General features: G+C 37.4%; 1 protein-coding gene across 1 annotated transcript; it reads left to right on the top strand.

Moving 5' to 3' along the window:
• Positions 1-6,088: 6,088 nt before the first annotated feature.
• LOC141901188 (uncharacterized) lies at positions 6,089-7,865 on the top strand. Its single transcript, XM_074788332.1, has 2 exons — positions 6,089-6,285; positions 7,636-7,865. The coding sequence occupies exons 1-2, from the start codon at positions 6,089-6,091 to the stop codon at positions 7,784-7,786; spliced, it is 348 nt and encodes a 115-aa protein (XP_074644433.1). The 3' UTR covers positions 7,787-7,865.
• The last annotated feature ends 4,215 nt before the right edge of the window (positions 7,866-12,080 follow it).

Genomic DNA, 12,080 nt, shown 5'->3' on the forward strand with positions numbered 1-12,080 from the left:
AGCTCATATGTCACATATGATACGCAAGCCTTGCTCATTTCATTCGCTGGTGCGTTAATTTCGACATCAAAGGTCACGTCGAAACTATAAATGGTCTCGGTTTCAAAGGAAATTTCATTATCGTCATTTGAAGGGCAAGAAAAACATTATCACTATACCTTAGATCGTGCGCACAAGAGTTTCGGGACCGTGTTTTTTTGTAGACTATCAAATCATCAAACGCTTCATAGAACTGATATAGTCCGCCTCAGAAAACTGACACTATTTCCATCTTGAAATTCTGGCCCAAAATAGGGTACTATAGCAGCTACACAAATTTTCATGCAGGCAGACGGTTGCTTCCTTGATCCCACAAGTGATTGATCTTATGGGGGCTATAGGAGGCTGCAGTTATGGAAAGGTCTAAAAAGCAGTGTATTCTAATAGTAAAGAAACACATTATGGCCCATCTTGAAAATCTTCAATTAACCTTCTGTCAATACTGCTGTCAATTAATAACTACTGTCAATTAATATATTGATATTAGTAAAAGAGCGTGGTTAAACCAGCGCAACCTACGCGCCGAATGAGCTAAGTCAAAGCATAAATCCGCACGCAAATTACTAGCGATATTTTAACTTTCATTCAAATGAAATTAATAAAATATGCTTACCATTGTGAAAGCAACCACGAAGACCGGAGCACAGATTTTTCAAAGATTTCCGGTGTTGAGTAAATAGCATGTATGGTGTGTTTTCGAAGGGATGAAAGCGTTGATACGGCGACAAAACCTCTGAAAGTGGCGTTTCATTTTTGAAGTCGATTTTCTTAACACGCAATGCAGTGTTGAAGTTGGCTTCATAAAGCGGTAGAGAGAAGTGCGTAATCAATGGAATTTTAAAATGACGATAGGATTTCTTTCAATTTTGAATCAGACAAAGACTCGAGATTTCGAATTATATTTCTGATCATAGAAAATGAAAAGAATGTCACCAAATACTTAGTCACAAATACTCTTGATCAAAGGTATCCAAGGGCGGTGCTTTTCTTTATTTTCAACCCTAGGTTTAAATAGGTAGAGTCAAACAAAACCTCTGAAAAATCATATCTTCAGAAAACTTTGTGAGACGGGCATACGTGCAAAACGACACATGTAACTGAAATGAATATGCAGAAAAAGGAGCGTACAGTTATAAATGACTAGTATCAGAATGTACGTGACGATATCTGTAGGTGTGATGGATTTTTTCCTTTATCAAACTTCATAAAAATGTGCGTTTATCAAATCGGTTTTGGAATTGCGCCGACGCCCACGGTCTTTTCTCCGTCAGGGAAATTGATAATGGGGGTATTCACTTCGCAGTGGCAGGTGCAATACCGATGCATATGTACATAGGGAGCCGCTGTCCGCCGGATCCAAAGTAAATACATTTTACTTTGACGTGAACGCGAGACAGCTGCAATTCCAGAGAGGTCTTGTTAACTTACAGTAAAAGTTAAGACAATCAAACGACTGAACTAACGAAAATAAGGCGACGCGTATCCTACATTAAAATCACCATAAATTGCTCTTAAAGTGATGAGTAATGGGATCAGCCTATACTATGGTGATCATCTTGATTGTCTGGATGGAAAGTCCTCCTTTTCGCGTACATATTCATATCGATCAGGTGGATTGGAGATGATTTCCGGATTACGAAATCAGAGTTGATCCAGACCTACTGGAAAGCGATGCTATCCTATCAACTATAGGAATAAGTATGTACCGGTGTATATGGCAACAAGACTGTACCAAATTAATTCCGAGAGTTATCGAACTCAAGACTTAGACTACTGCGAGGGTTAACAGTCTCAGGGTTAGTGACATAAAGATATTCAACACAGGGTTATCAATAAGTTCATACCCCGGCAACAGGGGGCGACACAAAACAATTCAATAATGATGAAATACAACAGGTAATAGTAAATACAATAATGCCTCCTTTCAAATGGAAGAGGTCTCAAGCACCTTCTGTTTAGAACGAGTTTTTAAAGAAATCAAGTAGTCGAAAGGGCCCTGCTGACTTGTCCGCATCATACTTATCTCAGTAACATGCTGCCCAAAAATAGTGGCGTTCGCCGCAGCAATAAAACAGATCCTGTCAAACTTCGGCGCTTCCGATGCACTTCCCTGTTGATATAGGCCTATATGAATCCAACCATCTGGGATTATAGGATAAAGCATTATTAAGACCGACGGAAAAAAATAAACAGGAAAAGCAGGGAGAAAAGGTGCTTTCATTTCTATTTTTCACCCTCGCCGCATTCAGAGACAGATTGTCCCCGGCGCAGCGAGGAATCTTCCACACGCAGCGTCGACGATATTGTCCCCGGCAATCCGTCGTGAAATTCGACACCATTCGGCCGCGTTGCGTGATCCGGAACGATCAGTGAAAATGACGCCTGAATGAAACGGCCGCTATTGTGGCGCTGGCGAATTCCGTTGTTGACTGTCCCTTTTATCGCAGAATCCATTGACAAGATTCGTAATTTCCACATAAACGCGCCGTAATTATCGTACGCGCTAAAAATATGATTTGCGCCGCGTTTTTGACAGCTGTACTTGAAAAGAAACTGCCTGTCAAAACAACGATTAGATACGTTACCGTACTCGGATTACGAAGTGCACTAGGGAGGCAAAAATGTGTCGTCGCCATCTCTTTATTTCTTGCAGGAAACCGTGAAAATTCATATTAATTAAAGGAACCGCAATAGAACCATAGTGGCGTTCGGTCTACAGATGAAGCAAGCGGCATTCCAGGCCTAACTATGGGCACCTTTTCTCGAAAGAATGAAAAGAGTCTTAATTTTTGTTTTTAAAGCTATTTCAATGCATCAATTCGATGTTGTTCAATGCGAATTTCACAATCACAGACCACAATTCACTATTTTAAATAAACTTTTCAGATCGATTCATTTGTTGTCGGATTTTTACTCATCGTTTTATCACGGATATGGTGATCCTCAACTGATTTACAATCACAGAGATTATAAAGATCACTTCCCTTATCAATTTTACATAGCCAGTAATCAAAATGAATTAACAAATTTTTTTAGACTTGAAATTAGTCGACTATTCTGAGCAGAGGTCTGTCAGAATAACGGGTCCGCATTGCAATAAATACATCTTCACGATCTACTCTTTATAAATTACTCAAATATGAACAATGAAATGAATCAAAAATTCGCCCATTCATGTCGGTTCCTTGCAACCAACACATGGAAACAAAACTGATCAATGCGCATAACGCGCATCTTTTCGCAAACTGCAAATCGTGTAGACGAACAAAATAGGGTGTCAACTCTGAAAAGAGGAAATGCTACTACCATCTGCTAAGAGCGTGGCCCGCGTTCACTTGATTGAAACTAAAAACAGCAGGAGGGATAAAACGGGGCATGATTTGAGACCTTACAAAAATATATGGATATCGTGCGGAATTTTTTTGTCCTTTTTTTTCATTATCCAATTAGAACGATGTCGGGGCAACCGTTTAGGGAAAAATAACGTACCGGTCCTGAAAACAGGATCATGAGATGGGTGGTATAGTTCACGATATATTGTCGGCGTTTATTAATATGATCCCACCCATCTTATTATGTAATTGGCCCGCTGCGTAGCCTGCGGATATTGTAAGTAATTTTCTACTATGATCAAACTGAAATAATGAATCGCTTTTCATTCGTAAGATTCATTGTATCGTCGGAACAATAAATACGGCCTGCCGTGGGTATCGGGTCCGGTTTTTTTTTCATTTTGTTAAGAGAAAAACCTTGGGTACCATCGTCGGAGGTTTTTCAGACAATCGTATGTTTGGATAATATTATTGTTAGATTTGCAACACGTTTTGCGTCTGTTATATCATTGCGCACACGGCATTGTCAGCGTACGCACAATACTACTGTTGAAAAGGCTTGTTAAAACTAAGTACGATTCATAGATTGTCACAACATATTATTTCCAGGACACATGATATTGTGCATTTCACTAACAACTGAATTCAAAACCGAAGTTTTCACATCTCATTCATTTGTTGTTTTTTTTTTTTTACTGTTTCTATTATTTCACCCATTTCAATACGTGTAGGACCTAAATGTCTCTGTAATCAGACAATCAATTTGAAAATTCTTAGGCCTATCAAATTTAATTTTTACACAGTTCATTAACCCTTTTTCCTCCTTATCAAGCCATCAACCTCATAGATTGGGTATGGTAGTTATCTTTTTACAATAAAAGAGCAAACTTTTCTTGAATAGTCTCTTTGGTCTTTGATGATCACACAGATGCGCCATCTTCTAGTAATCAGAGAGACTACTTCAACAAATGTGTGACTGTCAGTAGCGGCAGATGAAGAAGAGCTACAATTTTGCAAGCCTGGGTTCTAATGTAATAGGAAATACCATTGTAGTTGTTTCAGTCAGTGCTGTGGACGTTTTTTCTAAGGCCTCTAGATAATGAAAGATTGCAATCTCATCAACCCGAGTAAGAAGGTTCCAATTATCAAATCCAGGCGGTCTTACAAGTCCTGTCAATGAATCGCGAAAGATTTTCAAATGCTGATTTAGATGGTTGTCTGACGAGTAGTTAATTTTTCATTGTCAGGATAGGGAAAGGCTATAGGCCTATTTGTACGACACTAGAGCCAACATTTGGCGACACTAGAGCCAACATGTTGACAACTGAATTGTTTAAACTGCTTAAGTCTTGGTCTTCTTGGTTTTCAAAAAAGTGTTAAGGGTAGAAAATATCCCAGCTAACGCAGCTTTTCCTTTCGATGAATTGTTTCTGATCAACTGTGACAGACCTACTCCCTGACCCTGTGCCTCTCACTCTCTCTCTCTATTTTGATTCTTCATTCATCGACATCAACATCAATCCTGCTAAAAATGAATACGTGACAACTCCCAGTCATGACACAATCGTAAAAAACATTTTGATCACTGAATCATTCTTAATCTTGAATAATCATCAACTTTACGTCCTTACCTCAATTGAATTGAATAGTGCGCCATGTGTACCATACCATACTACCAAATATTTTACGTGCAGTATGAGTCGTCGACCTTGAAACCATGTAACAGAAACCTGAATTACCTCACGTTCCAGTGACTGTTTTTTCCCGATTTGCGGACCCGTTATTCGGTCTTTATCTTAGCTCTGGGCAACTGAACTACTATTCTTGGATCGAATCTTCTACTCGACCCGAAATAGATTAATCCAGGGCACATTTTCACAGTCGTCTGTGCACCTCTGATTTGACAGGAGATTTAATAATATGAAATCTATCCATCATGTAAATGAAAAATGGGACACATGAACTATCTTGAAATTGTGTACAACAAAGTGAAAAAGTGTAATTCAATAACTGAGATATCACCCGAAAAATTGTTATAAGGCTACGGTACAAAATTGAACGATTCTGTTCAAATTTCTTCAGGATGCTTTTCAATCGTGTCGAAGTCACGCTTTCCACGAGGGAGTCCTAAAAAGCCTAACTTCATACGAGAATCCCTTTCCGATATCGATATGCAAGCAAAGCAAGAACCATTGTGATTGCATTCACTGCTAGGGTGGATTCGAGGTCAAGGCAATGCCTCCTACGTAGCTAGAATCTAATATTTTTGAATTACAGTTACAAAAAATAACATCTTATTTGATTATCTATGTCCAACAAAGAAAATTTATGGGATACCCCCCCCCCCCCCATATTGGCTCACACCTTCAGATTCCCGCGATTTCGGAATGGTGACGATAATCACTGACCACGAATAAGGTTTCTAGTAGCAAATTTGATAACCGAATAGTTGTAGTTAATATTGCAATATCGACACCTTCAAATCGTATTAAATAGGCTTCATCTAATATTCAGAGATTGAGTAATTGCATTTGTATATATATTAGCAATATATCTACTCTCTACTCTATCAGAATCCAAGGCAATCACCGATGAGAAATATCCCGTTCCAGATGGAAACAGATCCGTAGTCCTCGTCGAGATTCATAACTAAAAACTTTTAGTCTGATGAATCCGGGATTGAATTTTTTAAGGGTTTGAGATAAATGAGGATGAATATGACTTCGAAAGCCGGTATCGTTGTCGAGAACACGTTTCCATCGGCTGGGTTATTGGTGACTTTGGTTTACGTCCTGGGACTATATGAACTTATAGTTTATCTATGGAGCTCGTGGGATAAATTGCCTGCCCTGCTAGGCACGGATACGCGTCCGATGAAGAAGAGGAAAACGTACGAAATTCTTTCACCCGAACGGTAAGAACAGCGTTGTTTACATTCTGGAACGAGTTAAAAGCAACTTCGAGTTTTTGAAATATTTCATTCACGATGACGGATCGACCGATGTATTCTCAATGTAGAAGATGAACAATCCCAGAATTGATAATGTACTTTTACATGTACATTTATATTAATAGTCTTACAAGAATAAATAGGTTTCGAGATTAATCTTACATCAACAGTTCTAATAATGGGATTTAGGTTTATCTTGAAACCGTTAGACTAATCGAATATAAAGATATAGTTCATTAATGTTTACTGAGAGCGAAATGTAACTTAAAAAACTTAGAACTGGTCATTATCCGTTGCTTGGTTTACTATTAGATTCTTTATTACGACTTTATTTATATGCTCGGACCTTTCGTCTAATCATGAAATCCTTGTTCGAGTTATTTACAATAAAGAAACCACAAGATTAAGATTTCTCGGTCGAATTCAAATTGGTTTCTAGTTACAAGTTAGCAGTTTGGAAATAGTGTAATGTTTCATATATAAGAAATCGAGACGCGTAAATTAATTCGATTCTACGGACACAAGATATCGATCAGTCGCGCTGTGATCAAACTCGAAATGTTATTACAGTCGATCATCTTATGTGTGAAGTGTACAGGATTGAAGGTGATTCTCGAAGTTATTAAGTGATACATTACTGAAGGCAATATTGCCTTTGGAATTACTATCGAATATATCGCCACTTGAATGCGAAAACACCTCCGCAGGTAAATGAAGGCTTGTAGGGTGCAGGCACTTTCCAGGATCCATATATAGACCATTTGGGAACGTATCCAACGGGGTTTTAGCATTAAATATGTATGAGGTATCAACGAAGGATCTTGGTCTTATACTTTTACGTAAACACGTCACTTCTTCACTGTCACTACTTCTTTAATCGTTTAAGTGATTTCGGTAATACCTCATCCTGCATGGGCGTCATGATAGAAATAAATCACAATATTTACATAATGTATAAAATCGGCTGAGGATAGCCGAAATGGGAGGGGAGGGCAGTGTTACGTAAATACGACATCAAGCACGATCTATGTAGTTCCTCCAGTTTGCCTCTCTTCCAGTTATCGCGCTGATCAATGTTCTGAACAAGGTCTTACAGGAGAGAGTTTGAAATGTTCTGTTTTTTTTATCAATTCAGTAAACATGTTATACGTTTTTAAATGAATCACTATTAGGTTTTCCTCAAGTGTGACGGATTTTCGTCCAGTATAAAATGAATATTTTACATTGGAGGCTATTTGAATGAATCCCTTGAAAGAATTCGCATCTCAGTTACCATTTTTTCTCTCTTATTCTATTTTGATTTTTTTATTTCAGATTGCGCATGCATTATCACGGTCGAAGAAGATCGTCGCAAATCAATCTCGATCAAGTTTGGAGAAAAATCAAAATGGCCACAGACAATAATCGTTACAGGCGTCGCTATACAATCGTGCCATTTTCAAATCGGTCGTCGGTATTCAAGTGAACAGATAACCCTCCTGGTGAATTTTACCATTCGTTTCCACAAACTTTTCCAACCCACAATTTAAAAACACAAAACAACTGAGAAGATGTGTTGCATCCCGTAAAAACCCCCATGACTGGTCCAATTTTCCACTTCGCTTCAAAAAATGCAATTTTTGATAGAAAATGAAACTTCCAGCTGTTTAGGTACCACCATTACGGAAATTCTCGTTGAAGTGTTGTACAGATGTGAAGTCGTTCAGTAAAATACCCCCCTAACGGTATACACATGCATTTAACGAATTAAAATCATCCAGGTTTTACTGTCGTAATATGTTTGTTGTCTTCATGTTTTGCTTCGGAAGTTTTCTGTCGATCTTGTCGAGAAAATCTACGTAATTTTGCAAAAAAATGATCTTGTTCATTTTCTTCTCGATACGTAGTAAACCAACTTTAATGTGAAGCAACTTCATTTCCTAATTTCCGAGTAAAAGGATTGATTTCATGGTTACAAAAAACATCGCTTTCAGTTGAATTCGAAAACGACGCCTCGAAGCGCAGTAAATAAAGAAATTAGTAGATGCTACTGACATTCTAATCAATCTCTGAACAGTATTGATGTATAGGTATAGATATCCTTTACCAATTCTACCATTTATGGTTAGAATTAAATTATTTATGGATGCCCGGAGGTAAAATGATTTTTTAACAACAAACAGAGATGAGATGAGAACTAACGTGACTGTCAAACTACGGTCGTTACTATGGTGGTTTGTAGACATGATTTTTCTAACTGCGCTCGCAGACTTCAAAGTGAAAATCAATCGAATGGTAATGATTATTACTATCGAGATTGGCATAAAGGTAACTATCGGGGCACGAATGAACACCTCGTAGTATCTGAAATAATTGTTCTCGCAAGCGCAGTCAATTTCTGCGTCCATCTCTCGTGTCCGGTACATAGATTTATGGAACGTCGAGCAGTATACTTGAAAACATTCTTTATTTCTTCACATGTACAGATTAACATTACTAAAATATTGTAGATATAACCTCTCTTCGCGGTTATAAGCCGGACTGATTTCAGAGGCCAAACAGACAACGATATATCTGTCTATAGCTATTATGAATGTTATAAGATCTCCGACGTTTGAAAACAATATTTGAAAATTTCTAGTATACGAATACAGACGTTTTATATCGTGGTTCAATTTAAGCGTCATGTCCAGTAATAAAGTTCTACTATACAACTCATAATGAAAATCTATTGTAATATACGACATGCAAGTCAGCAACAGCCAAACATCTCAGATAAAATATACTTGTGTTCGGTATATGGTCATTGCCCGGTGCAAGGGCTCCTTGAGGGTCTAATTGACACCCAAAGACCCCACAATATCAAAAATAATGTTTAGATATTGATAAGTAAAATACAAAACGGTCAAAGTCTCTGAAACCTTCAGAAAAGATAGAACTTTTCGAGAGCTACAGTCCAGTATATAGTTGTTGCCCGGTGCAAGGGCGCCTTGGGGGTCTAATTCACGCCCAAATCCCCAAAATATCAATAATAATGTTTAGAAATAAATAAGTAAAATACAAAACGGTCAAAGTCTCTGAAACTTTCAGAGAAGATAGACCTAAACAAGAGCTACAGCCCAGTATATAGTTGTTGCCCGGTGCAAGGGCTCCTTGGGGGGTCTAATTAACGCCCAAAGACCCCAAAATATCAATAATATTGTTTGGAAATTAATAAGTAAAATACAAAACGGTCAAAGTCTCTGAAACTTTCGGAGAAGATAGAACTATTCGAGAGCTACAGTCCAGTATATAGTTGTTGCCCGGTGCAAGGGCTCCTTGGGGGTCTAATTGACGCCCAAAGACCCCCAAAATATCAATAATAATGTTTAGAAATAAATAAGTGAAATACAAAACGGTCAAAGTCCATGAAACTTTCAAAGATAGAACTATTCCCGGCCTACAGTCCAGTATATGGTCATTGCCCGGTGCAAGGGCTACTTGAGGGTCAAATTGACGCCCAAAGACCCCAAAATATCAAAAATTATGTTTAGAAATTAATAAGTAAAATACAAAACGGTCAAAGTCTCTGAAACTTTCAGAAAAGATAGAACTTTTCAAGAGCTACAGTCCAGTATATATTTGTTGCCCGGTGCAAGGGCTCCTCGTCGGTCTAATTAAAGTTTTTTGCGCACTTCCGGTTCAATTAGCGCATGTTGCCGATGACGTCATAATCTCGAGCAGACGATAAGCTTTCATATGACGCTAGGATGGAAATTTTTGAGCTAGGTAAAGTGGTCAAATTTACGTTTTTCTAAATGATTACGTCATATGAAGCCCAAAAACTCCGGGAAAACTCTCAAAACTACTACAGCATGAAACAAGTTTATTAATCATGATTTTTGTTTAAAAAAAATTTGGGAACTAGTTTTAAAAACTATTATAAAGTTTTCAAGTAAACGTTGCCATGGGTACACATAAAAACATTCGCCATTTCTGGCGTATTTCGCCGTTTTTGGCGTAGTTAGTTTTATAATCATAAACTATTAAGCCATTATTGGCAGTCCCCTTGTTATATATGAGGATTCCCCCACCCACTTAGACGTTTCCCCTAGTGTCTACGCGGTACTTTTTTCGGAATAAAATAATTAATTTGCTGAGGTGAACGGATGTGTAAATATAATATGTTAAAAATAAAAATAAAATCATTATTATTATAATTATCATTCTCATAAGACAAATCAATCATGGATGTATAAACTAGTGTATCAAAAATCTAGTTTTAAGTTTTGCCCATGGTCTTATCTTGCCTAATAAAGCATAGAATGGTTGAGGGATATATTGGACTGCATATGATGTTGGTTAATTGAAGGTAATTAACATCTTCGATGCCTCCAAGCTAATTGATGGATTCTTGTGATGGATAGTGATTGAATGAATTGGTGGCCGATGACGTTACAACTCAAAATCGATACAGCTGTATCTAGACTCATTTCAAAATACAACAAACATTTTCGAAACAATTTGGGATACATGTATGTATATATTTATTTCATAGAATACAGGTATACAGAAAGAACAGAATTCAAATACATTTGCCATCGGAAACCCATACATTTATATTTAATTCTTTCTTGAAGCCTGGAACGGATCAATGAGATTAATTTTTCGGCGCAAATATACAAATGTATGCCAGCAGAAAAGCGATGATGTCATAATAGGGACTCCCATCGAACTAAGCATTATAAATAGCACCTGTAAAACTATCTAAGCTAAAAACGCCGTTTCTGGCGATGTAGTTTTAAAAACTGTAACAGCTGAAAACGGCGGAAATGGCGTTTTTTAAGAACAAGCCAAAAATGGCAGAAAAAGCCGATTTCGGCTAAATTGGCAGAAGCAGTTTAAAACTGAGTAATCCATAAATGGCTGATTCTGCCGTTATTGGCGGAAAACGCCGAAATTGGCAGAATAAGCCGTTTTTGGAAAGTGTTCCTGACTGTTGAAGCGAGACCTCACACTCGCGCCATTTTGCAGAGCTTCTCGAGACCTGTGGTGGTGACAGGTCTGCATTATTAAACTGATGAAATGAAGGAAAACTTTAATTTTTTGGTCTCATTATAGTAATGAGTATAATATCAATTGCTTACCATAGATAGATTAAATCTTAAGTTACTATAAAACAATAATTATGAAGCCAGACCCCTGCTCACATGGCAGCTCGCGCCATTTTGCAGAATTTCTCGCGACCTGTGGTGACAGGTCTGCATTAAAACTGATATAAATAGAAAAAAAAACTTCTTGCTTTAAATTTTGCTTTAAATTGATGAGTTGATTTAAAATCAGTCTCAATAAAATCAGTCTCTATATTGCATTCGGCTCTTTTACATGTACATCATAAAAACAATGAATATAAATAGTGAGACTTCAGGACAGTGAGGAGTGATGCCGCCGAACTGTGATAGTGAGCAGATATTTTTCAGTGTCTTATTGCGGAAACGAAATATCAAGACCTCGATTCAGCTATCGAAAATATTCTCTTCTACATTAATTAATTCATATGCCTGAAACTTATTTTTTCAATACAGAAATAAGTCATTTTACACATAAATATTTTCTTCTTATAAATCAACCTTTCAAATGAATTATTAGTCAGAACATTTTCCTTATCGTTATTGTTGAATCATTTTCGATATTTACGACGGATCAGAATATTCATTCAACTCAAAATGTGCTTCCATTCGTCTAGCACATGCCTAGATATTTCGCCGTTTCGTCAAATATTGTTGTGAGTTTGGATTTTT

Source organism: Tubulanus polymorphus, chromosome 1, assembly GCF_964204645.1.
Source record: "Tubulanus polymorphus chromosome 1, tnTubPoly1.2, whole genome shotgun sequence".
NCBI lineage: Eukaryota > Metazoa > Nemertea > Palaeonemertea > Tubulaniformes > Tubulanidae > Tubulanus > Tubulanus polymorphus.